This window comes from Pituophis catenifer, unplaced genomic scaffold, assembly GCF_029215685.1.
Source record: "Pituophis catenifer annectens isolate HBS135680 unplaced genomic scaffold, rPitCat1.0.hap2 SCAF_1, whole genome shotgun sequence".
NCBI lineage: Eukaryota > Metazoa > Chordata > Lepidosauria > Squamata > Colubridae > Pituophis > Pituophis catenifer.
Genome location: NW_027256881.1, coordinates 215,757,938 through 215,785,934, shown reverse-complemented (window position 1 = coordinate 215,785,934; position 27,997 = coordinate 215,757,938). Strand labels below are relative to the sequence as shown.

The 27,997-nt window shown below is 38.7% G+C and overlaps 1 protein-coding gene across 3 annotated transcripts; it reads left to right on the top strand.

The window, feature by feature from the left end:
- Window positions 1-426: 426 nt before the first annotated feature.
- HNMT (histamine N-methyltransferase) lies at window positions 427-27,997 on the top strand. Of its 3 annotated transcripts, XM_070957020.1 has the most exons (9): window positions 427-480; window positions 5,987-6,079; window positions 8,788-8,931; window positions 9,936-9,988; window positions 16,116-16,223; window positions 20,295-20,425; window positions 20,756-20,849; window positions 23,469-23,502; window positions 27,489-27,579. In XM_070957020.1, the coding sequence occupies exons 3-9, from the start codon at window positions 8,801-8,803 to the stop codon at window positions 27,496-27,498; spliced, it is 561 nt and encodes a 186-aa protein (XP_070813121.1). In that variant the 5' UTR covers window positions 427-480; window positions 5,987-6,079; window positions 8,788-8,800; the 3' UTR covers window positions 27,499-27,579. The 3 variants fall into 3 exon arrangements, with proteins under 3 accessions (XP_070813121.1, XP_070813119.1, XP_070813120.1); XM_070957018.1 differs by lacking the exon at window positions 23,469-23,502 and having other exon boundaries at window positions 27,489-27,997; XM_070957019.1 differs by lacking the exons at window positions 427-480; window positions 5,987-6,079; window positions 23,469-23,502 and having other exon boundaries at window positions 8,239-8,931; window positions 27,489-27,997.

Sequence of the window (27,997 nt, the reverse complement as noted above, 5' to 3'; positions counted from 1 at the left end):
CCCACTACACAATAGTTTAACTACATTTTTTAAAACTATTTAACCATTCTGATATGCTGCTTTTTTTCAATTTTACTTTTTGCCTGGACAGCAGAATGTTACAAGGTGGAAAAAAAAATAAACCCATATTCTGCTGTGAAAGTAAGTACATTCTACTTTTTAAATTAAATGCCCGAAGCTGTATTCTCTCCACACAGTCATAAAAACAAGCAATGTCAGGATTAACCCAATTCAAAAATGAAAGCGGAGCAAGAGTTTTCAGTGTTCAGTTCCATTGAAGACCTGCCAGTTTTGTCACCAATTGTTCTTGTTTTGTTCAAAGCAGAAATCCAGTACTTGCCAAGACAGGGCTTCTGTGGGTGGAGATAGATTTAGCCTGTAAAAATGTACTTTGTCTGGCACAGAATTCATTTCCTGCAAACTATTGTGACATTTCAACAAACTGAAACTAGCAGCTCTGTGAGGACGAGACTTTTACAGGTAAGTACAAATGTTTTCAAATGTTGATTTTAAAAGAAAAAAAAACTAAGCTGAAATCAACAATGCGTTTTTCCTAAAACTCTCTCTTTTTTCTCTGTTGCTATTATTGGCCTACATTTCTATAAATAGGGAATCAGATCTGACTCGGTATTTTGTGTTCTGTACTTTGAGCTATAGTTCTGTGCTAGGAAATGAAACACAGCAACAGCTGCAAAATTCTTCTAAATTAGACTCCATCCTAGTGTTCATTTGGACCAAATAATCAATTTTGCATATTTAAATCCATGACTTCTGGATTACAGTTACTCAGTGACTTAGTTCTGACCTAATTTGGATATGACCACTTTATAAAAGTGTATTTTGTATAATACAGTATGCATTCCCATCCTTGCTGTTAGGGATTATTGCTAAAGATTGTTCTGCATGTTTACATTTATATTTATAAGAGCCCTGGTGGCACAGAAGTGCCCTGGTGGCGCAGTGGTTAGAATGTAGTATTGCAGGCTAATTCTGCTGACTGCCAGCAATTCGATCCTGACGGGGCTCAAGTTTGACTCAGCCTTCCATCCTTCCGAGATCTGTAAAATGAGGACCCAGATTGTGGGGGGCAATATGATGTCTCTGAAAACCACTTAGAGAGGGCTGTAAAGTACTGTGAAGTGATATATAAGTCTAAGTGCTACTGCTATATTACCTTGCATTTATATAATACATCAGACATGTGCTCCATTTGGCTAAAGTTAGGAAGCAAAGATAAGAAGTCTGCAAATAAAATTATTGTTGCTACTAATAATACATGTAACCCGATTTTTAAATGTATGCTGCAGCAGGCTTCTCTAGATTAAATGTGCAAAGATGTACAATATTAAAAAAAAAGCCTTGTTCATTTTTTTTTGCCTGAAATCAAGAAATATTCAAACTCTGAATCGTATATTGAAATAATCAAAAACATTTCATTTATTTGATTCTTCCCAGAGACTACATAGCAAAAGAATGTGTAAACATGGGCAGAATGTGTAAACATGGGCAGTGTTTAGAAGGGCTATTTATACACAATTTATAGTCGCCATTATTGTAAGCTATGAAGTTTGCTTCTCATATATTTGAACTCCTTAGGGCAGTGTTTCTGAACCCTGGCAACTTTAAGATATGCAGACTTCAGCTCCCAATTTTGGAAATTGAAGTCTATATATCTTAAAGTTGCCAAGGCTGAGAAACATTGCCTCAGGGTATTGTATAAACGTGACTACTCTTTGTATGTGTGTGTGTGTGTGTATGCAAAAGTTCTCACATGCCATTTCACCCATTTCATTTCTCCAGCTACTTTTCCTCTGTGTGGAAATTAACCAAGAGCAATTCTCATGATCTTTCCAATAGCTAGAGAGTAGCTATCATTAGAAACTGCATAAAGCTGGAAAATTGAAGTATCTTTAGCTTGGTGGTCGGCGGTTTGCATATATCTGTCTGATCCCTGAGAAAGTGTCCTGTGAAGTGGTAGTACTAACTCAGCTGCAATTTCTGCAAGATATCCTCTTCCTCTTGGATTTGGTTTAATTCCTTAATTTCTTCATGTTGGTGATTGCATAATCATGAATTAGGAATATTTAAGGAAGAACTAACCTTGGTTACAAGATCAGCTGTCTATAAATATGCTTCTAGAATTCACATTATGAATTCTAAACCGACTTCAGTTGGACAATCCTAGTCACTTCTTTCCTGCATTAATTTACACAACAATTCTTTAATCAATTTGCAGGAATGTTGATTGGTCAAGATGGCTTCATATTGGGATGCTAGTAAGACAAGATACAACCTGTGCCTTTCCAGATAGGGTTACCAGACATCCAGCAAAAGTCTTCCTTTTTTGTCTTCATGCCTAGCAGGCAAATAAAATAATTGATTACTACCTTTGGGCTAGCTTGGCTGCTACCAGAAATTGACAAAGCCATAATCATCTATGAACACCAACTAGCAGTCAGAAGACATGATGAAAACTCCATAATTGCCATGGACATGGACAGACTTAAGCATAGTTTCAACTGGGAAACTATGAGCATCCTAACCAAGCCAAATACAAAAACAATAGGTAATTTCTGGAAGCCAGGGAGTCAGACAAATCAGCCATCAACAGGCACATACAAATAAACAACATTTGCATACCATTCAAAAAAGACAATCAAAAAGCTAAAAAGGAAATAAAATAACTCACCAGCAATCAACACCCAGATAAGCAGAGATTAACACCAAGATTAACACTAGACCAACAGCCCACCACTAGACCTAAAACAATGGGAAGTAAACAACAATCAAGGAACTACCAATTGATTGAATTGGTCAATTCAATCAATCAATCAATCAATCAATCAATCAAATAAACAAACAAACAATAAACAACAATCTAATCAAGGAATCACCAAACTACTTCCATCAACAGGCAGAGCAAGCCACTTGTATATAAACAGAGAGCAAACCCCACTCCCTTCTAGCACTGATGATGTTACTCAGTTGGGTAATGAAACATCTGCAAGAAAATAATCAAATTCAGAAAGCACCAAAGCACCCACAAGGCCATAATCAGTTACACTCTGAAGGCCTTTGCATCCTAAATCTCTAACACATTTCTGTCACTGAAGAACCAGTCTTTCTGATGCTGGGAAAAGTACGGTAGTTTCATATACTGTATGTATAGATCTAAGTACTTTTTTGCAGTTTTTTGCTGTCATTTTTGTCTGGGATGCTGAGAAGGTTAAATAGTTAAAGTGTCCTCTTCAATGTGTCCCACTATTTGTCCTCTTTTCCCGTTTTCCATGTCCTCATTGGTCTGTTTGGATATCTGGTAACCCTACCTTCAGATGTACTAATGGTATATAGATTTTCAATTTCACAGGCAGGTACACCATTGCCATGGTAACTATTTATTTATTTATTTGTTTGTTTGTTTGTTTCAATTTCTATACCGCCCTTCTCCAAATAGGACTCAGGGCGGTGAACAGCCAAAGTAAAAAACAGGACATACAAAATTTAAAAACAATTTAAAATAATTAGATATTTTGGCCGTAAATTAAAACAACCCAATTTAAAATCAATTTAAAATTTAACTCAAGCCAGCCCAGCTAGTTGAAATAAATAGGTTTTCAGGGCCCGACGAAAAATCCGGAGGTCTGTTATTGTACGTATCTCTGGGGGGAGGTTGTTCCAGAGGGTGGGCGCCGCCACAGAGAAGGCTCTCCCCTTGGGGTCGCCAGCCGACATTGTCTGGCGGACGGCACCCTGAGGAGGCCCACTCTGTGCGAGTGTACTGGCCGGTGAAAGGCTATTGGTGGCAGAAGGCGGTCTCGTAGGTACCCCGGCCCTAAGCCATGGAGCGCTTTAAAGGTGGTCACCAACACGTTGAAGCGCACCCGGAAGACCACCGGGAGCCAGTGCAGCTCGTGCAGGAGAGGTGTCACATGGGACGCCTCGTCGCCCCCATAATCCCCCGCGCGGCCGCGTTCTGGACCAGCTGGAACCTCTGGGTGCACCCCAGGGGGAGCCCCATGTAGAGAGCGTAGAGAGAATTAGGAATCTAGGAGATTGTATTGTAGTTCCCACATACATGATGGACATTTAGTCATTTAGTCAGGGAAGACTGAGGCACATAATAATATTGTTTCCTTGGTTGCATTTGGTCTGTGTATTGTTTAAATTGTATGAGTAATTCCAGGCATGCAAATGGAAATGTAATTAATCTTGCCACTTTTGCTTTGAACCTGTCTTAGCCATTGTCCAAGCTGTTGTGAATATTGAGTTCAGTATTTGTGACTTCTCAGACAGAATTTGCTGGCAAGGCAATTATTAAGTTGAAGGTTCAGAGGAAAATGCTGACATGGGTCTCAGAAATGTTAGACGAACAAAGAACCTGCTGACTGAAAAAGACTGGTAGCAGAAGGCCCAAGGGGATGGAAGATGAGGGATAATCTCACTCAAGATTGCAAAAAAATAGAGTACGAATAGATATATTTTATCAGTAAAAGCAGAGAAAAGAAACAATATTCTTGACAGATTGAGATTGAAGTAAAAGGATGGCCAAGAATGTGTATCATAGAATGTACTGGATTAAAAAGACATAGGGTTTTGTTTTTTTCTTGGGCTGGTTGGAAAAAATAGAGATTTAAGGAATTTCAGAGTGAAGCTTTCAGAGTTATTTATTTATTAATTTTAAGTAACAAGGCAGCAAACCTACATAATACTTCTTCGTCCTCTTCCTCCCCCACAGCAACCCTGTGAAGTGAGTTGGGCTGAGAGAGAGTGAGTGATTGCCCAAGATCACTCAGCTGGCTTTCATTGCTAAAACAGAACTAGAACTCACAGTCTCCTAGTTTCTAGGCCAGCAGCTGAACCACTATACCAACTTGGCTCTTAGATACTTTAAAGAGTAGTTCATTAAGTGTTGTACCTTATGATTCTTGACGAATGTATCTTTTCTTTTATGTACACCGAGAGCGTATGCATCAAGACAAATTCCTTGTGTATCCAATCAAGCTTGGCCAATAAAGAATTCTATTCTATTCTATTCTATTCTATTCTATTCTATTCTATTCTATTCTATTCTATTCTATTCTATTCTATTCTATTCCATTCCATTCCATTCCATTCCATTCCATTCCATTCCATTCCATTCCATTCCACAGAAAGCACTTGTAGCAGTCATTTATGATATAATAAGAGTGACTTAAAAAGTTCCCTTAAGCCAAATTCCCTACTATTAACTATTAAATTGCTTTTCTACATCAGGTTCAACCCTGCTTCCCTTTTTCAAAATCAACTAGATGCTACTGTCTGCTGAAGTGTGAATAGTTGGTAACTATGAGCCCATGAACCGTTGGCCCAGTAGTTATAATGGTGGAAATGGATTCTTTGCTATGGCTGCCCTCTGGATTCTGGGAATCCAATAATAGTTGAGGATCAAGGGGCCTTCCCAAGCTGTGAGAAAGTGATCTCATTCAGCCCTGATTTCCTATTGGATCTTCATTTTGTTTGGGTTTTGTTGTAGCCTATCATCAAGCTTAGATGAAGAGTAATGACTGCTTGCTTAGACTTAAATAAGGATAAAGTAGTCTAGGTATCATCAGTGTATTGATGGCACCCACTCCAATGTTCAAACATGAAACCCACAACACTCCCAGGTGTGGCCCAGACCAGATTAAAATGCATTCCTAATTTTATTAGGAAAATAAAATAAAAATACAACAAAATTGAAATAATATTATATTTTGAAACTCAGTAAGAATAAATTTAATGACCAATCTCCCAAACTTCAGGCTTGTGACTCAGGAAAAGTATTGCACAAAGTTGTTTCCTAAGTTAAATTGCAGCAGAAAAGATAGGGCTAACGAGATGCAAGATACTAGATATCCAAACAGGCAAAGGAGGTCATGGATAATTGGAAAGAAGCAGTCCACACTAAATTGAACGGTTCGTTACTCAAACTCACACTAATTGTGACCTACCTGTACCTTTTTCCCAGATGACCAGCAGGCAAGCAGCCTTGCACTGTTAGGTGACCTGCTCCAGATTTCAGAGCTTCCGGCGCATGAAGGAATATCTCTCTCCAAAACAGGTTGAGTGAATTTCTCTCTTTCTTAAAAAAAAAAAAAAAGGATTAAATGTCCTCCCTCCAAAAGAGGTTGAACTTATATAGTTGTACTTGTTGAGTTTCAGGCTGCTCAGGGTCCATGATCATGACTAACTTTCTAAAGTTTGAAAAGTTTTGCAATCATTAATAATTAAAGTTTAAATATGTGCGAAATACATTTTAAAAAAATATGGGGGACAATGAAAGAGAGGGGGTGAGTCATATGACTTTTGTTATACAAGTAGTCCTTGACTTACAACTACAATGGGCACCAGAGAATTCGTTGTTAAGCATTGTTACATGAGGCAACATGTGATCACACTCAACTTTACAACCTATTTCTGCTGCAGTTGTTAAGCGACTCACCAGTGATTAAGTGAGACATCACATGACCGGGACTTGCAACTTTTCCTGCCACCTTCCCCAATGATTTTGCTTGTCAAAGTTGGCTGGGAAGTTCGAAAAGGCTGACGCTATGAGAGTCATTATTTTTTCAGTGGTGTCATAACTTTAAAAAAAATATGCTGAATGAGTGGTTGTAAATTGAGGACTGACTGTAATGCTTTTCTTTCTTTTGTTTTTAAAAACTATTCTTTTTGTAATCCCATACATTTTAACTTGGTTTGGGAAAAGCCATAAAAAACATCCCCCCCTTCCCCCAATACATGGGATAGGGACACGGTGGCTCAGTGGCTAAGACACTGGGCTTGTCGATTGAAAGGTTGGCAGTTCAGCCTAGTGCCACGTAACGGGGTGAGCTCCCATTACTTGTCCCAGTTTCTGCCAACGTAGCAGTTTGAAAGCATGTAAAAATGCAAGTAGAAAAATAGGAACCACCTTTGGTGGGAAGGTAACAGCATTCCGTGCGCCCTTGGCATTTTGTCATGCCAGCCACATGACCACGGAGATGTTTTCAGACAGCGCTGGCTCTTCGGCTTTGAAACAGAGATGAGCACTGCCCCCTAGAGTCGCGAACGACTAGCACATATGGGCAAGGTGAACCTTTACATTTATCTTATATCAGTGGTGAAATCCAAACTGGTTTGCTACTGGTTTGCTGGCTGCGCATGTGCACTGCGTGCGCTACCCTGTATACATGCACCCTGTGTGGCATATGCACACTCTGTGTGCACGTGCATGCGCAGTACACAACAAAAGGAGGCTTGGGAAGTTAAGTAGAACAACGGCAGGGGGGATCAGCTGTGCAGTGCAGTTTAGCTGCTAGAAAGCAGGATTTCCTGCTGTGTAGCAAAGCTAAACCCCTTTTTAAACTTTTTAAAACTTTTTAAAGCTTTTTAAACTGCCGGTTCAACCGAACTGGTAGCTATCTACCGGTTCGCCTGAACTGGTAACTTTATTTTACTACTGGTTTGCCCGAACCGGAGTGAACCGATAGCATTTCACCCCTGCCTTATACATGGGATATTAGAAATTAGAAGGGACATTTCAGGGAGGTAAAAAGTGGGGCTAGGAGGCGAAGAAGAAGCTTGCATTATTTAACGGTAGGCTGGGAGGAAGCTGAGAGTGGGAAGGAGATAATCTATATATCTAACTGTGTGTGTGATTACGCAAACACACAGACACATACTATAAAAATTCAAGGGCCTATAAATATACATAAGTTCTGAAAACAAAGAGTCAATTTGTAATAATAAATGCAATGATTTTTTGCTGAGCACATTGTAAGCCGCCCTGAGTCTTCGGAGAAGGGCGGCATATAAATCAAATTAAAAAAAAAATAATGATATGTTTCTTCTACTGTATCGGTTATCTCTTGTTGTGTTGATGTATTAATATAAAGGATTATTATTAGCATTTGATTTTTTTTCTCCTACATTTTCTTAGATATACTGTATAACTCAAGGCATCCAACATACCTAACACTCCTCCTATTTTCCCCACAACAACAACCCTGCAAGGTCTGCTGGGTGAAAGAGAGGGACTGACTCAAGATCACCCAGCTGGCTTTCATTTCATTTTCATTATCCCAAACCAGGATGTATGAGTAAATATACCTGTGTGGTCTTCTACATACAACACGCAGGGTCCTTATGCAGGGTTTAGTGGTCCCTGTTTCTATTTGAATCTGACACCCTTGCTGTCCAGTAGTCTGCAGTATAATATTCTGATAGGATGGGCAACAATCACTTCTGAACAATGCCTCAGGCTCTGCTAAAACTCTTTAATTGAGTTTTTTTCCCTTCTAAAAAATGTTTGAAGATGACACAGTATTGTAAGTTTAATTTCCCCCTCTAAGATGAACCTATTATATATTTTTTCAAATTCCCAAGGGATTGCCAGGATAAAAGAGAATTTCAGCTAGTCTTAAACTGGTCCCACAATATCCCCTTAGGGATGCAGAACTATCTTCCAAAACATTTCTGGGTAAAAATTCCTTATTATTACTTAGATTCTGATTCTGTTTTCCAAAGAGCCTGGCTGGGCGCTCTGTTCTGCAGGCAGCCAAGATCTTGTGGCAAAATCTGCTATAAATGCCAATATACTGTTTCAGCAAATGCTTTCCTTACTTGCTTTACTTGCCTTAAGTTGAACAAGCCTTGCAACCCTCTCCAAGGTTGGACAAGGACTGAGGCTGTTCTTACTTTTCCCATCACTCTTCCTTGTCTTCTGCCTTTCCTAAACGTGAGCCAAATAAGTCTACTTTCTGTTTTTTGACCTATAACTTTAAGTAGGTTGGCAATTACCATGACCATGAGGAGTTTGTTCTCGAATCACAGTCATTATGTTGAAACTTTTCAAGTCTTCCTCAAGAAGTCAACTGAACATCAGTGCATGCTGGATTTCATTCACAAGAAGCTGCCCCAATTAATATCCAGGTAAATACACGACAAAAATGTTCTTAGAAATATTTAATAGATCAGGGGTGTCAAACTCGATTTCATTGAGGGCCGCATCAGGGTTGTGCTTGATCTCGGAGGGCTGGGGATGGGCATGACTGGGGGTGGCCATGGCCATGGTGGGCATGACAAGCTCAACATCACTTGTGTCTGGGCACCTGTGGTAGCCATGTGTTAAGGCAGGACTTCCCTGAGACCCTCCCTCACTCTCATTATAATCTCCTGCTGGATTTGACTCACGGGCCTTGAGTTTGACACCCCTGTGAAAGATGCTTTCATACATTAGATCATTGAGAAAAGACTACATAATCCCAGATTAGAACTGGTTTGATTTCAGGTTTTTGTTGTTTTTAAGGCTTCAATTGATTGAGTTTTATAATAAAATATTATTTTATATGCCTTTTAATTTTGGATTGGGAGCTGCCCAGAGTTAGTTGAAAGGTAAGTGGCTATATAAATGTTTTAAATAAATAAAATCAATCTGAGTAAGCTTTTTAATGTATTTAATTGTGTGCAACTTAACTTTTCATTCCACTTCATCCAACTCACTTTTTCCCACTTTTTTTTTTTTTTAAAAAAAAAATTGTGGATCTCTCTAGCACAATTCAAAATTCCCATCAATATAACCATTAGCATTTTATTTTTTTACTTTTTTATATTTTTTTTGCTGGTTGACAAGTTCAACTAAAGGAACTGAAAAGACTTCCTGCTCTTATTTGTCTGCTACTTAGTTCAGTTTAGGTGTAAGCAGTACATGCTTCTCTCTCTCTCTCTGATAGCCCAAAGTCACTGAGACCTAAACTTGTTGCTAACCACAAGTCTGCAGTCCATCTATATACATAGCCCCATCCTGACCACCCTTATTGAGCCACATCAGGCTGGAATAAAAGACTGGGAGGTTCCTAGAGGACATTTTCTAGAAATGCAAGTCACCAGACCTTTTGAACAGCTTTTGATGTTACGAATTTGTCCTTCCCTTCTAGCATCAGTAATGGAAAAACTGAAATCAACGTTCTAAGTGTCGGTGGTGGTTCAGGTGAGTCAAAACACAAAGGTATTATTTAGCAATCTGAATTATGAATGCTGTTACATATGCAGGGTATTATATTACATTAATGTACTTGGGAGAATGTAGAAATAATTTAAAACATACCTCCCGGCAAATGGATGTTCTGCAACGTGAGGATGAATGGGCAAAAAAGAATCAGATAATGAGAATAACGTGCAAATTAAACCTATATATAGAATCAGACACTCACAGATACACTGAGTTTGTTTCATATAATTCTGCAGAAGACTGGAATGTTGGCTAGCCAAAAAAGAAAAAGAATAGGATGGGGCTTTTCAATTTCTTATTCTGTGTTTCATTTCCTTTGTGACAAATGACTTTTTAAGCATACAGGAAAGGCCTTCTGGATAAGGCCAAGACTCATCTTAGTGTAGCATTTTGATTCTCATGATGACCAGCCAGATTCTGTGGGACTTGCAGGTTCTCCAAGACTCACATTTTCACTGGTGAAGGCCAAAGGTACGGGGGCTTTTTGCCCAGCTTCAGTTGGTACAATAGTTACAATCCTTTCTGATTTAGGGTAACTTTATGACAGTGACTTATGCCCTTATGATCAGTGGTGGGATTCAGCCGGTTCGGGCTGGTTTGGGAGAACCGGTAGTTAAATTGCTGGCTGGCTCCACCCCTTCCCACCCCGCCCTTTCCAGGAGTCCCCACATGCCCCATTTTGGCTCCCAGATAAGTGCAGGGAGGCCTCCTAGGCCCAAAACGGGCCCATTTTCACTCCTAGGAGGCCTCACCCCTGCTGCCTGTTTTTGTTCCCAGAAGGCTTCAGGGAGGCTGAGTGCTGCCTGTCACATCCCCTGGCCATGCTCACCCAGCTGGTCATTAGGGCAGAGAACCGGTTGTTAAATTATTTGAATCCCACCACTGCTTATGACTACAGGTTTAGACGAATGTATAAAATGTATTTATACAGGGCTGCTGCCTTTGAATATAGTCTAGAAAGCAAAGTGCAGTTGTACAAAAGATCAGGATCCAGATGGTGAAGATGATGAGTCACTTTATCACATAGCCCCAATGATATTATCTGCCGGTAGGTCTCTAAGCAACCTTCTCCTACATGCCCCAGCTCCTGTTTACATGCAGGACCATTTCTTCTAACTAGAATTCTCCTATTCCAGACTATCATCCCAAGAGCAAATGTTTAGGGTCCCAAGCCAAACCAACCAACTAACAAACAAAGTAGAGGTTGGAAGCGGATCTTCTTGGTGGTGGCCCCAGCACTTTGAAACAAAATACTTCCTGAAGTTCATTTAGCTCTCATCTTGCAGGCTTTCCAAACAGTGTAACATTCTTGTTCTGACAGGGGTTTGAGCAGTACTGATATTAGGCGAGTGTTTTTTGTATTTTTTAAAAATTACATTTCACCCCCCCCCCCAAAGTTATGGATTTATTGGAAATTTAGGGATGCTTGAGTTTGCTATCTATTTTACTACCAGAATTTACTTTTATTTTATTTCATTTTCAAGTGATTGAATCATTATGACTTAAGTCATAAATTATTACAGAAACATTTAAAACCAAAAAAGCAACAACAACAATCCCCAAATAGGAGCAATTAAACCTTAAAAAGTCTTCCCTTAGTCATGATGAAGTACTCAGTCCATGCTGTAGCAGTAAAAAAGAGCTGCTGGCATCCTTATTTATTGACCTGACTTTTTTCTTCTGTTTTTGGAATGGTATGGGCTTTGTGGTTAAAAAGAGCAGAGCAAGAAAGGATGCTTAAATGTAGGGCTGAGACAAAGACATGGGGCAAAATGGAAATGGGATGTTAACTGCTATTCTATGGATAACATAATTCTATGCATACATTTTCTTGGCTCAAGAGCTATGCTACATTTTGTGTAATAGATCAAGGAGCTCATTCTGAAAGTGGTAGAGCCAGGACACAGATATGTATGTCAGTGGTAGGTTCCTCCCGGTTCGGTCCGGTTCGGCCAAGCCTGTAGCTGTGACGATATGACGTCACCGAACTGGTTCTCCCCCCCCGCCCTCCCCCCCCACGTTATTCTTACCTTTTATTTGGTCCCACCCCCAATCTATTGCTGCCTCCTGAGTCCCAGCTGATGACTAGAGGGAAAAAAACTGTTTAAACTCTTGCCGTGGGGCTTCAAAGGGCCGTCCTACAGCTGATCAGTGTTAAAAGCAAACAAATGAGTCGGGTTGTAAGTGCGAGGACTGGTCGTAAGTGCGAGGACCTTCCAGAAATGACTCTGACCAGCTAGCCACGCCCACCTAGTCACATGACCTCCAAGCCACACCCACAAAATAAGCCACGCCCACAGAACCGGTAGTAAAAAAAATTTAGAACCCACCCCTGATGTATGTGTGTTAAGGAGTGAAATGGGTACCTGAAGACTCCACAAGACTTTTGCCCATTAGCCTCCCTCTTCAAAATAGTGCAGAAAGGGGGCTCAACCTTTGATCAGGCCATATTGATCAGGACAGGCCACTCTTTTTCACCCATGTGAATCAATAATGAAGAAAAACTCCAAACCTCCCTTGCTATGAAACAAATATTTGCCTGTAGTCTTAAAATCAATGTAATAACTCTAATATTTAAGAGTCATTTAATCAATGATAATCACTGAAGTTGACTGTTTAAATACCATACCATACCACACCACACCACACCACACCACACCACACCACACCACACCACACCACACCACACCACACCACACCATGAAACATAAAAAAACATAGAAAACTGACAACGGACTTAGTGATTGATCAAATCTGGCCTTTGAGGGTTTTTTAAATTATTTAATTATTTAATTTTGGGGGGGCTGATAGATACGTGTTTATCCCAAGTATGTTTAAACTCAGTTACTGATGATTGACCTACTACCTCTGTTGGAAGTTGGCTCCAAGTTTCCACTACTCTTTCTGCAAAGTAATACATTCAAAGTGTTACCATGCCATACCAAACCAATTCAATTTTGTTATGTTATTCACTGGATACCACCAGCAGAAGGATTGTACAACTCATGAAGACAGTGATATTTATTTATAGCACTAGTAGCTGTACTAGTAGCCTCTTAAAAGTAAGAGGCAAGTAATAAGATTTCAAATGATTAAGAACCTGGCCAGAATTGGCTATTTTAGAGGATCAGATGAGCTCCATTATCTGATCCCCATTCAACTATTAGTGTCTGTGGTAGGCTACTGGTATGCAGCAGAAGTCATGCTAAGAGTTACGGGACCTGCATCTTATGATTTAGCCCAGTTCCTAGGTCCTTTGTTCAGTATTTTTAGTGGCAAAGTGTCTGGGCAGCAAAGAAGAAAATTGAGGATCATATGTAGAATGCTACCATGTTTCCCCAAAAACAAGACCCTGTCTTATATTTTTTTGAACCCCAAAATAAGTGCTTGGCCTTATTTTCGGGGAGGTCTTATTGTTTTGGGGCACATGGAGCAAAATGGGGCTCCTCTTGCCATCTTACCTGATTTCCAGCTCTGCGTTTAAATATTTTTTGGGTGGGCTTATTTTCAGGGGGAGGCTTTTTTTAGTGCACGCACTCAAAAGCCCAATTAGGCTTATTATCAGGGGATTTCTTATTTTCGGGGAAACAGGGTAGTTGCTCAATGTGCTCCAAAGTTTTGACACATTTCTTATTCATTTGAATGATTTATGTAAAAACATTTCAATTCTGCTACTGAAGAAGTCCTTCCCAGCTGTTCATTATACTAGTGTTGACAGTCGGTATGGAAAAGCTTGTGAGAGCAAAATGCTACATTAGCAAAGCTAGGAATGTCTAGCTTTAAATGGTCATGTGAATAGTGAGGTGGTGTCATTCCCATCTATAAGAAAGTATGTTCTGCTTACAGCTTTTATCTTATTAATGTGGCCCACTCCATCCCCTTCTAATCACAGAAGACATTTACTATGTGGTAGAATAGTGACTCGACTCTAAACAATCTATTTCCTTGAAAAGTTTAATTGGTAATTTAATGGCGAACATAGTGGTAGCCCTTTAAAGGTAATTGTATCAGAGTCCTTAAATAATTTCTAGAGCTTTAACTGATAGTTGTCAATTTATTTTCAGGCTGCCAGAGAACTGGTTCTGAAATGCCCTAAGCCCTTGTTTGCATATAAATAACTAAATGAACTCAATTAAGGTAGAAGATTAAATTACAAATCAGGAGTTTGAGGTGAAGAGGAGCTTTTAAAATAACCTAGGGCAATGGATTGGTTTCTTGTGAATGGGAATGAATACATTATCCATTCGATCAATAAAAATACAAGATCTCCAGATGAGTCGATAACAGCTCCAGTTATCCCCAATCAGCCTGACCATATTGCCTAGGAATGGTGCACCTGAAGAACACTAGGCTGCCTTAAGATAGTTCAATAATGATTGAATCTAGCATTTGCTTCCATCTTCTGCATGTAAATTTAAGAGGCTCTTTGACCAAATCCAACATAAATACAATGCTATCACATGCAATGCCATCAGCATTTTGTTTCTTTTTCCTTTCTATTATAATGAATTGTTTTTACACTGTTTAGAATTGGCTAGCACTGAATAGCTGCCAATTATGAGTAGGTCTATCCATCTATCTATTTCAGCATCTGGGTATGATAGATCCATTCTACTTCTTTGTAAAGAATTGTATAGATAAGTTGAGATGATAGACAGATGGATGGAGCCTTATCGATGGATCATAGTGTAAAGTATCTTCTAAAAGTGATACAAATGATAGATTTTGTTAAGCCTTTGTAGGTATCCATGATGTAACAATTATAGATTGGAATATCATAAACAATTTTGATCCCAATACTTTGGAAAAGATATTATAGAGCTAAGAATACATGTAAAATGGTCAACGAAAATGATTAATAATTTGTCCAGGAATAAAAATGGCAAGTAAACAAGAACAAGATAGGGGGAAAAAATCCTAAATTTGGTTTGTTCTATATACAAAATACAATAAAAATACATTTGCCACATATGTGGTGGCAGCAGAATTGGGATAGTTTTTAAAGTACATTAAAACAAAGTTCACAAGTGTAAAACTATTAAGTATAAAACTAATGAGTAGTAGTCATGGTGGCTCTTCATCACCATCAGGTTCAGAAGAAGATTGCTTATCGATTCCATTTGCTGGTGTAACACTATTTTACTCATGTTTTGTTCGCGAGATTCATATGAGTTGACAAAAGAATGACTAGCTACATCTAGCCCAATGTAGTTGTTCTAATATTCTGCCATCTTAGTAGAATTGTCTCAAGGTCTTAATAATGATGGGATGTAAGTTGAGCATAACAGAGCAGGGGTGCCAAGCTCAAGGCCCAGGGGCCGGATCCAGCCCATGTGGGGCCGCCCTGGAAACAGCAAAGGACCAGCCCACAGGACTCTGCGAGTGAAAATGGAGCTCGGGAAGACTGTGTGTGGCCCTCCTGAGCTCTGTTTTTGCTGGCAGAGGGTTGCAGGAAGCTGTCGCAGCTGAGAACAGAACTCGGGAGCCCATCACTGGCACAGCACTCGGCCCACCACAGGTGCCCTCAACACAAGTCTTTTTTTTTTTTAAATAAGTTTTGTATTTTTGTACATCTCATTTCATGAAATGGTTTGATTCCTGGGTTTTATACATTTCAATATAAATAATCATATCAATATTATTTTTAATAATTACAGTCCATTTTCATTTTTGATTTTACTAACATATAGTTTCTATTGTCATCTTTCAACTCTAAACCTTCTCATAATTCTATCATACTTCATTTCATCTTAATATCTGTTTTTACTATTTTTCCCCTCATATTTCTACTTCTATTTTAAGCCATTTTTACTGGCAGAGCACTTGGGCCATCACAGGCACCCCGATATGAGTGATGTTGAGCTGGCCGTACCCATCCTGGCCATGCCCATCCCCGGCCCTCCGAGGTCAAACACAACCCTGATGCTGCCCTCAATGAAACCGAGTTTTACACCCCTGTAATAGAGCAATGCTTTTCATCTTGTCATTCGTTATATGCCATTTGGAAACTGATTTGACATTTGCATATGAACCAAGTAAACCCCCACACACTTCTAGCAAAAAATGATACTAGTTTTTGGTTTCTTTGTTCTTCTTTGTGTCCTAGGGGAAATTGACCTTGAGATTCTTGCAAGATTACAGTCGGAATATCCTGGCGTGATCATTCATACCGATGTGATAGAACCAAATGCAGAACAAATAAACAGTTATAAAGGTATGCGTAATGCTGCAGTTTCTGCTGAGCTCCACGTCACCGATCCGTTTGCCTCTCGGTGTTCTAGAGTTCGTTATGGAAATAATGTGCTATTGAAATGTTTCTCTGAAACATTCATTTATCACATTTCCACTGAAAGGGAGGAAGAGATACAGCCTGATGTTTCTCAGCATGGTGGCAAGCCAGAGGGTGCAAATCCCTGCTTAAGTGACAGCAAACACAATGCAGTATTAATGCTACGGAAATGAAAAGGGGAAATTTTGCCACTGTTATTTGAAAAAAAAAAAATAGGGATTAACTTTCTGAAACTTCAAGCCAGGACACAAATATTGATTTTCCTCCACAAGTTGAGGGAGGACAAGGCTGCTTTCTTGAGACTATTGGCGTTCTTGGAATTTTGAAAAGCCTCAAAAATAGCTGCTATGCTTTCTGACGTTGTATACTCTCTACTATCTTAAAACCCTCACTTATTGCAAAACAAATTAGCTGGTTATTCTTGCCACCTTCCCAGCTCCACTCCGGCTTATTTCTGACTTTTTATAAGCAGGTAGATAGCAGTCAAACGAAGGAAAATGCCCCCCTGTTTAACTTGACAGGATGCCTATAAGGCCTTCTTAGAAATAAAGTGAAGCTAAAAGCTGGCATATGCCTTGCCACATGCTATTTTCTGCAAAGTCTTCTGCACTGCTGAGCCTGGTAGATGCCAAGGGTGGTGTCCACAGACATAGTGGGTGCCCGTAGGGATCGCATTTCCTATTCTGCTATGAACTCTCTCTTTGTTTTACAAGGCTATCCATAACACGATGTTAAGTTTGGCTACATGCTTAGCAAAATTCGTATTTCCATTTAGGGAAAGAGTTCCTCTCTTGTAGGTTTTCAAATCGTCTTTGGTAGGCAGCCCAGAATTTTTGACATATTGATTGACATTAGCTTCCTTCTCACTCTTCATTTTCCCATTGACTGCCTATCAACTGTCTGGTAATGAAATAAAAAGCAGTTCTGGGGCAGGTTATCTTCACTGTCGATATGGATTACTTGCAGAATGATGTCTGGGCTTAAAATACACAGAGTTTCACTGTGGTCATAGAGCCCCAGAACTGATAATGGAAGAGGGCTGAGAAATAGCTGTGGCAGTTAAAAGTGAGACCACTCACACATAGACAATACACACATACCCATGTTTCCCTGAAAATAAGATCCTGTCTTATATTTTTTTGAACCCCGAAATAAGTGCTTGGCCTTATTTTCAGGGATGTCTTATTATTTTGGGGCACATGGAGCAAGATGGGGATCCTCTTGTCATCTTACCTGATTTCCAGCTCTGTCTCCCTAACCCTAACCAGAGGAAATGGCGGGGACCGGCTGCTATTTTCGAAGAGGGCTTATTTTTGGGAAGGGCTTATTTTCGGGGGGGAGCTTATTTTAGCGCACACACTCAAAAGCCTGATTGGGCTTATTAGCAGGGGATATCTTATTTTAGGGGAAACAGGGTATATACCACATGTGATACTAAATCCAAAGTAATTATTACAGAGCAAGAAAAAATAATAAAGTACCACTGAAACCAGAAAATACATAACAAATAATCATGACATTGCTGAATCTTGACAGTGTCCCTAATGCTGTCCCAAATACAATGTCAATAGCCTTTCTGAGTGAGAAAACTCTACTTTTGACGATAGGTAGTCCTCAACTTACAACTATTTGTTTAGTGAACAAATGGCACTGAAAAAGTGACTTATGACCATATGTCATGCTTACATAGTTGCAATATCACCATAGTTGCAATATCCCCATGTGTTTTACCATGGCTGTTCACCGCCCTGAGTCCTGTTGGAGAACGGCGGTATATAAATTAAATAAATAAATAAATAGTCACCTGATCAAAATCTGGACACTTGGCAACTACCGGTAATTCTTATTTATGAGGGTTGCAGTGTCCTGGGGTCATGTGATCACCTTTTGCAACCTTCTGACAAGCAAAGTCAATGGGGAAGCCACATTCACTTAACAACCCTGTCACTAACTTAAAAACTGCAGTGATTCACTTTACAATTGTGGCAAGAAGAGTCATTAAATAGTGTAAAACTTACTCAATGACTGTCTCACTTACCAAAATCAACTTTGGGCTCTATTTGTGGTCTTAAGCCGAGGACTACTGGTATTAGAGAGGACCTGCCATAGAGAAACATTATCTCTAGACTATCCCATCTTGCCACCTGTACAAATGGGAGACTTTGAGAAACTTTCCTGGGATGAGTGAATAGAATGGGCTACTTCTACCTGAAGGAGGTTTCCTGGAGAAACCTGGAAGTCTAACTTTATAGGTAAAAAAAATAGCATTTTATATTGAATCCAGCTCATTGACGCCCATAATAAAGCATCTCTAAGACCTGGCTTATGCGGCAATAACTTTCTGAACTATCTTCAAAGTCAAGCCCATGTAAAGCACACTACAGTAATCTGGTGTCCAATAGGAAAAATTTTAAAAAGCGTAGGTTAGAGGGGTGGAATAAGCAAAGAGAGAACATTTCTCATCTTTTCAGGGAGGTATCATAATCAGATCCTTGAGAAAAGTAATATTTCCTTTTCTGCATTAAGTCAACGTCTGTGATATTCTGAATGCTCTGTGCATGTAGTCAGGATTTCTGATCACGTAACAGAATCCAAAATAATGGAATGGTGGTTGAGACAGTCTTACAGTATCAGTGATGGAGATCTTTATTGCTTTTGGGGAGCGAAGAAAGCTACATCCTTTATGAATTTTCAGTGACAGAGTAGGCACAGTCTCCTTGTACTGGAAATTAAGAGAATATCGCAATCAAGAAAATATTCCAATTATTGTCTCAATGTCCCTTAGTTTTCAAGATGACACTGAAATCAGAGATGATTTCACAAGGAAATGTCAAATAACAGCACAGTGGGATTACACTCTAGATCAAGATTAGGGAACCTTGTGGCCTTTTGGTTTTTTATGAAATTTCAACTTTTATTAGCTGCACCATGATGGCTAATTGTGCAAGATGCTAGGTAGTGTAATTTTATAACAAGACAAAGACTACAGATTTCCATCCTTCTAGAGTCAAACCAAACATCCACTATTAGATAAAAAAAACAGTTTTAGGTTATATAAAAATACTGAAGACATAGTTCAGTGTTGTAATCTTATCTCATCTTAAATATTAGCAGTTTTATGGTAAAACCTTTTGGGCATTTTCACCTCCATTTAGATAGATAGATAGATAGATAGATAGATAGATAGATAGATAGATAGATAGATAGATAGACAGACAGACAGACAGACAGACAGACAGACAGACAGACAGACAGATAAATATGAGAGACAGAGAGAGATGGAGATGTCAGAAAAGATCTAGGAGCCTGGCACTCTGACAAATCAGCCATCAATAGACACATAGACATTAACAACATCTATAGACTATGCAAAAGAGACAATCAACCAGCCCAAAAGAGAAAAAGACTCCAGCACCTCTCCACAGTAATCAGCACTCATATCAGCATAGATAAATTCCAAGATTAACTTCAGACCAACAATCAAGTACTGTAAGCAATATCCCAATCAAGAAACTGCCAAAGAGCCATCAGTAAACAGCCCAATCAAAGAATCTCTAAGACTGACCCCACCCACACAGACAGGCAAGTCACCAGAATATAAACTGACAGCAAACAGCACTCCTTACTAGCACTGATGCTGTTCCCTAGTTAGGGTAATGAAAGTCTGCAAGAAAACAAGCAAGCTCAGAGAGCACCAAGGACACCCTCTCCTTATTTAAATAAATCATGTTTTCCAAAATGAGATAATATGAATACATTGTTGGTCTATATTGAAATCCTGCAAGTATCAGAGATCTAGACCAGATCTCAGAAATGTAGCAAAATGTACATCCTCTTATATTAAAGTGAACAAAGGATAGCAGCCGAGAACTGGTCTTACCAATGGCATCATCGTCATATTAAAAATATATGGCTTTCAGCTGCTTTAAAAAAACTGAAATGAAAATGTATTCCATATTTGCAAATGAGATAAACTGTGGACCTATTGCATTTCAGAATGTGTTGCAAAGGCATCAGATCTCAAGAATATAAAGTTCACTTGGCACAAAGAGACATCCCTGGAATATGAAAATCGAATTAAGGACAGCAAAGAGATGGGAAAATGGAATTTCATCCACATGATCCAGGTAGAACAAAGCACATTATTATGTCGCCAGACCACTGTTACTGAGGCATTACATTAATGGGCTATTTTTCATGCATGGTGTATTACTGTAATGTTACAAATTTGCTCTTTTTATTTATAAACTATTTTCTCTCGCTGTAGTTTTACCTTCCCGACCTGATATTTATCCTGCTCTGTAGTGATGGAGAGGAGATAAAACTCAACATACAGAGAGGAAGATTTTGCAAATATTTGAATTACAAAATATGCAAAATATTTGAATTATTTAATAAAACATTCCAAGAAATCTGCAAACCCATTTCACCTTGAAATGATTCTTCCCATTTTTTAGATGCTGTATTACGTAAAAGATATGCCAGCTACCATTAGATTCTTTCACGGCCTCTTGAAACCTGGGGCCAAACTTCTCATTATTCTTGTTTCAGGTAGGTTCAAAGCTGAATCCTAAGACATCTGATTTGTGTATTTGTAGTATTTTATCATTTATGTACCACAGGTAATCCTCAATTTACGACCATAATTCAGCCCAACATCTCTGTAGCTAAGTGAGACATTTTTAAATGAATTTTGCCCCATTTTTATGACCTTTCTTGCCACAGTTGTTAAGGTAAATCACTGCAGTTGTTAAGTTAGTGACACAGTTGTTAAGTGAATGTGGCTCAGATGGTTGCAAAAAATGATCACATGACCTCAGGACACTGCAACTGTCATAAATATGAGTCAGTTGCCAAGTGTCTGAAGTTTGATCACGTGACCATGGGGATGCTACAATGGTCATAAGAGTGAAAAATGGTCATAAGTCACTTTTTTCCAGTGCAATTGTAACTTTGAACAGTCACTAAATGAACTGTTATAAATTGAGAACCACCTGTATTGAAGTAGTCCATAATGTGGACTACTATATAAAAAGATTACATTGGCCACCAGGAGGCACTATAGGACCACTTTCAACTTATTTGGGACTCATCAGATATGTGTAGCCAGATGTTATTCTATGGCAGGATTGGGCAATTAATTTTCCCAAGGGGCCACATCAGAAACTGGGACTATTGTGGAGGGCTGAACCAATAGGCCTGTGAAAGTGCATAGGCATGCATGCACGCATACACATATGTAAAAACTAGAGTAGTTATTTGTCAACTGTTTAAACCTTGATCCAGAAACTGACAAATGAAATCAGCCAGCTTTTCCCCATGTGCTCTCTGCCTTATAGTACATTTAGTCAGGTTGCTATTTCTTTGAAAATAAGACTCAGATATGTCACCAGGAATGGTGCTCCCCCTGTGCATAGTGAAAACCAGATTATATTAAAATATTAGAGTTTATTTGCTGATGTTTCATTTTATGGATATAAAGAGTCATCTACCAAAAAAAATTATAAAGTGACTGTATCGATATAAAGATAACCCCAAATAATTCATTAGTCCCATTGAACTCAAAATGTATTTATAGGGTATCAGAACAGATGTTAAAAAGAGGAAAGGCACAGGGTCTGAAACACTTTAACTCGTGGGAGGGAGGAGTCCAATTTCCATTAATGAATTCATTCATGTGTTTACAAATTTTTCAGAATGGCACCCATAACACCTGACTGCATTGTGGCATTAAGCAAATAGCTAGAAAGTTATCTCCAGCTATTTGGCTGGCTCATTTCCATGTTACAACTCCTCATTTCATCCAGTATTGTGGTGCTGGGTAAAAAGTTCACACTAGGAGGGTTATGTCTGAAACCTGAGAAAGAAAGATGTATTCAAGTTATCTGAAAAATGAAATAGCAAAGATTGTGATAATGAAGCATTTGTTTTTATCTGGTACTGGGTAAGCAAAGCAAATAACATATTTAGGATTAGTGCCTAATGCAAGTCTTATGGATACAACCAGCCAAAGTTAAGCACTTTCAGGTTTCATTGATTTCACAGCTTGCATTTGTTATTCTCAGGTTTCTGTTGTGAATAGAACAATATGTACACAGGAACAAGGGGAGGGATGGAAAAGAGAGTTGGGTTTATCAAATACCGTTCACAAAATAGCAGCCTAATAATACAGAGCAATTATCATGGCAGCATCTATATAACCCAACTCAATAGGACTCCAGGCTGCTTATGAACACAAATACACACTTTCTTCTAGATTTTTGAAAGAATTATTTATCAGGTTATGTTTTCAGTGAAAACAAAAACAAGATTTTTGTCAAATGCTTAGCCTGTAGCGAAACATTGCCCTTTAACCTGGAATTACCAAATTAGGGATTATTTCTCATCTCATCTCACTAACTTCAGCCATATGGTTATTCTTGTAAATAAAGGAGCTGTGATTAGAGGTGCAGTGGTTAGAATATAGTATTGCAGGCTAATTCTGCTGACTTCCAACTACTAACAGTTCAGCAGATTGTTGGGGGCAAGATACTCAGAGGGGGCTATGAAGTGGCATATAAGTCTAAGTGCTATTGTTAAAGTAAGAATATTTTTTAAATCTTAAAAAAAAATCACATACATATATACATAGAATAAGAAATTATGAAGGACATTCTTATATTCAAATCACAGAGACATGTATACATAAGAGGTATCCTAAAGAAACAGAACATCTCATGCATCAAATATATGCCTGGGCTACATCTTTGTAGACAGAAGATACATCATTGAATGCCCTTTTCTCTTAATATGTGCATATTGAAAGCGAGTTAATCAGGGAGAAGACCATATTAGATATCAAGTGCTGACTTTACACTTACAAGAGAGATATAATCTTAAAGCTGTATTTCAGAGTAATTAGTTATAAGTTCCTGGGTGCAAAACATATGTATACAACAAGCCAAATTTTATACTGATTATCTACCCTCTGCTGGTACATCTTGAGGCATCTGAGGAGAAAGGGGACATTTACAAGAAATTAGAAAAGGACAAAAAAAATGGGTAAATTTACTCTGACCTGATTTTGGATATTTTTAGTTATAGACTTTTTAAAAACTCAAAACATTTTTCTGTCCCAAGTCTGGCACTCTTATTCCATTTTGAATTTTATTCCATTTCTCTCTTCTCCAGCATACTTAGCAGACACAAGGAATGCAACAGGCAGGTATGCAGAAACGCTAAGTCAGGGATGTCCAACCTTGGCAACTTTAAGACCTGTGGACTTCAACTCCCAGAATCCCCCAGCCAGCATAGACATCGCTGCTCTAAACTCACTGAATCTAGGGCACCTATCAGAAAATGTTTATGGGGGCATCCATTGGAACTGAGATACATCCATGTGCAATTTCTTTTCTGCCAGCAGTTCCTCACTTGGGTAAAAGATAACAAAAGAAAGAAGACAGCCAAAGACAATCAGTTAAGGAAAAGATGTGAGATTCCATCATTCAGAGTGAATAGTGTGAGGTACAACAGAGTAGATAAACATCAAAAGAGGTGAATGAACAGAGGAACAGAAGAAGCCTTTGCTAAAATTAGAACGTAGTCAACAAAACAACCTCTAGCACGTTGGTACCAAGTCTTATGTCAAAAGCTACTCATACCTGTTCTTTGCAGTGCAGCCTGCCTGAGGAGGGATTCCCAGTGAGTTGTGCTCAGTGTGCCGTTTGCCTCCTCATCTAATAAAAAATTATATCATGTGAAATGGAGAGTAGGAATCTGATAAGAAACACGTGGGACATCAGATCCGCCCATATTTCAGTTGTCAGTGAAACCAGGCCAGCTATAAAGAAAGATATAGGGTTGTTTTTAAAGTTAATATCCTCCTCTCACAGCCAGTTTGCCACAAAGTCTTAAAAAACACCAGTCTGGCACCATATGTTCCATCTACAGGGAGTGATTATAATAATGTGCCAGTCAGGTAGTGTATAATTGCTCCGTTTCAGAAATGGCATTGAGTCACAGAACACCGACACCAGCGCATTCCTTGCAATTAGTGCTCGGCATTCATTTCCCACCACTGGGGGAGGAGGGAGAGACAGGGAAAGAATAAATAACACAAATTTGTTGTGCGGCATCCATTTAAAGCTGACAATGTTTATGTTTCCGAAAGAAACTCTTTCAAGACTGACTGTTTTCCTCCAAAAAAAAAAAAAAAAGGCAGACAAGTAGCTTTATTAACATGGGGGATTTGCAGTCATACTTCTCAGCAGGCCCTCATTAGTCCTGAATTTATTGCTTTCCTATCCGAAGGGGCCACGAGCTTTGCCTTTTTATAAATGATTCACATCAGAAATGCTGAATCATGCCACCAAGGGTACCAAATAAATGAATTAGCCTGGTGCCCCTTCCTACTGTTCCTGCTAATATATTTTTTTCTTTCTCTCTCTCGCTCTCTGTGGTAATATCTGTACAGCTAACATGCGACCAATTTTTAAATAAAAATAGCTCCTTTCTCACTGTAAGGGTTGCCAACTGGGCGACCTAAGATTGCCAAACATTTCGAGTAATTTGGGACATCTTTATACTAGAATTTCATGATTCTAATGGAGGCCTCCTATCCTGTCATCTTGTCACTCTATACAACTTTATGAAAACTACATTAAAGTCGCATGTAGCCCCGGTTTATTTTAGGCCTACTGTAAATCAGGATGATTCTTTGTCAGAAGACTGGTATTTTCTTGCTTCTCAGTCTCCATGGACGCTTCTGAATTAATTACAATTGCCTATGTTGGGAGCATATATAAGTCGATCTCTCAGCTAAATCATATGAAAGTTAATTAGATTTTAATTAATTATGACTGAAGCTGTACCTAGATGCATACATGCACTAAATGGACTTCCTTTCCAGGATTAGGCTAAATGTACTATTTTCCTGTTTTAATGGACATACACAAACCTTTACCGATCTAATATACTTTCAATGTGCCTGATAATTTTGGAAATTAAAGTCTAAAACATCAGGTGGGAGCATTATTAGAGACTTTGTCTCTATCAAAATATTTGTTTGTAAGATTTCTGTCTCAGATTATGAAAGGTAGTACACAATATCTGGACCCCATTTTAAAGCTGGTATATTCAAATTATGTTAAACAGGGATTACAGCTGGTCCTTGAATTATGACCATAATGGCATTTGCCCATCACAGACGTAAGTCAAGACAGTCATAAAATGGCTGACCCATGGGACTGACCCAATTTTATGACCTTTTTTGCAGTGATCGTTAAGTGAAGCAATGATTCACTATGGGTGCGGTTTTGCCAAAAACAGAAGTAAATGTTGGTTTTCGGCAAAACCATTGTAAAATGTGATCATGTGATTGTGGGATGCTATAAACAGCTATAAATGCAGTCTGGTTGCTGAGTGTCTGAGGTACAGTCATGTGATGGGGGGGGGAAACATTGGAATTTTGACTCTGGATTGTGAGTGCCCCCAGGAAGGTCCATTGTAACTTCAAATAGTCACTAAGTAACTGGTTGTAAGTTAAGGACTACCTGTATTTCCTATAGGTAGAAATGAAAATGCAGCTTTGAAGTTCAGGATATCTTCAGTAACACAGACACACACACACACACATTTCCACATGTCCTTGTTGTTTTACCAGACACATAAATAGCCATCGTTGTAAGAAATTAATTTTCCATCCTTCAGAAAGGATATATTTTGATACTATATGATGAGATACCTAAGAAAGGACAATTGTTATTTATTTACATAATCACTTATCTCAAAATCTTTCCCTCAATGTCTAATGTCTGATTGCAGATTCAAAGGATGGCTTTAAAGCTGAATAAATGTAAACTAAAGTCATTTATCTTTGACAAAGTCAAGAGCTCTTGAGAGAGAGAGAGAGAGAAATGACTGTGAAAATACCCAAATCCTTCTCCCTGTTCCAATAAAAGTGTTTTATTTTAAATATACAGTTAAGTGTGGTGATCATAGCCTTCCACTGCTAGAATGATTTCACTAGCCCCTTGGGCAATTGCTTCCAAAGTGGCTGTTCAGTCCAGCTCTAAACCTGCTCTTCTAGACGATTTGAAGATTTATCAACCAGTTTCTGATTTATTTGTATGGGGTGGTGAGGAGTCAATCATGAGATTAGCTCTGGTCTCAGTGATGTTCCCATTCACGGTTGGAAATGATCTTCAGCTTCTAAATTATGTACAAAGCTGCAACAGCACTGAGAGAGATTGAAAAGAGTAAGAGGTCTCCTTGAAAATATATAACCACCCCAATTCCAAAACATGTAATGCCACCCCTGTTCACTATGGATAATGCTCATAAAGAAGGCCTCTCTAATCGGTTTGCGTGTTGAACCAACTTGGACCTAGATTCGAGATATTTGTGGCCTGCAACAGTCTCAAAAAGGCAAGGCATGTGGCAACTTTCTTAATTGGGACCATCTATGGTTCAGCCTGTCATATTCCTTTTTCTCGATAGCTAGTTGCCAAAGTCTTTTTCTTGTTATTCTGCCCATATTTTTGCCTCATATTAAATCTGTGCAGACTGTCTCTGGTACTCCTGAACCCATGTGGTGAATTGATTTTCCTCAGATTTCTCCCCAAAATTGATTTTTTTCCAGTTAAGAATTAAGATACCTGCTTGTTCCAATATTATTCACTACCTTCTCAGTTTTTTTCTCTTCTGTGGGACTATAATCACTCTTTAAAATCTCCAAAGAGCATGGCCACTGAACAAGGTTGCCAACAGTTTAGGGACTTATAATGCAAATACATCTGAAAGGAACAACATGGGGAAAATGAACCTAAATTGAATTTGATGGAATTTCACTGGTTTGGTTTTTAATTCTATTTCAAGCCCTGGGTTTAAAATGTGGGAAATCCATTCATTGCAAATTATATAACCCAGTCAAACAAACAGTAAACAACATCTTAATCAAGGAACTACCAACATCTTTTCCACCAACACTGACAGAGCAAGCTCCTACTACACAGAGAGCAAGCCCCCACTTCTTGCTAGAACTGATGATGTTACCTAGTTAGGTAATGAAATGTCTGCAAGAAAATAACCAAGCTCAGAGAACACCAAAGACCCCACAGTTCAACCCTGAGCTATAGATATTATCTTCTATTGGAACATGTATAATACAAATGATTTGTCACTGACATGTTTGTGATATTGTTTATTTGACAGGACGCAGTAGCTGGGCCAAATTGTGGAGGAAATATGGTCCTCGGTTACCTCCGAATGATCTTTGTTTATATATTTCTTCTGCTGATGTTGAAGAGATGCTTGATGGTTCTGGACTGAAGTATCAGTCTTATGAGCTTCTATCAGACATGGACATTACAGATTGCTTTACTGAAGGGAGCAAAACTGGGGAACTTTTGCTTGATTTTTTGACAGAAACCTGTAATTTCAGTAAAACTGCCCCTCTTGATCTAAAAAATGAACTCATTGAAGATCTTAAAAAGCCTGAATATAGTGAAAGGAGAGGTGACAAGTATTTTTTTAATAACACCCTGAATGCAATAATAATTGAACATTAAAATGGAGAGACTTATTTACAAACATAATATCACTATGAACTTGTTTAATATTTTAATAACGGTTGTATGTGAAACGTGAGATAAATACAGACAGAAACACCCAAGTGGGATATATTATTTTGTGCCTCGAGTTATCATTGTTAAGAGTATCAA

Coding starts and splice junctions, on each gene's coding strand:
- HNMT (XM_070957018.1), top strand. CDS start 8,801: ATGACCATGAGGAGTTTGTTCTCGAATCACAGTCATTATGTTGAAACT. Junction 8,932..9,935: donor CTGCCCCAATTAATATCCAG/GTAAATACACGA, acceptor CTTCCCTTCTAG/CATCAGTAATGGAAAAACTG. Junction 9,989..16,115: donor AAGTGTCGGTGGTGGTTCAG/GTGAGTCAAAAC, acceptor TTTGTGTCCTAG/GGGAAATTGACCTTGAGATT.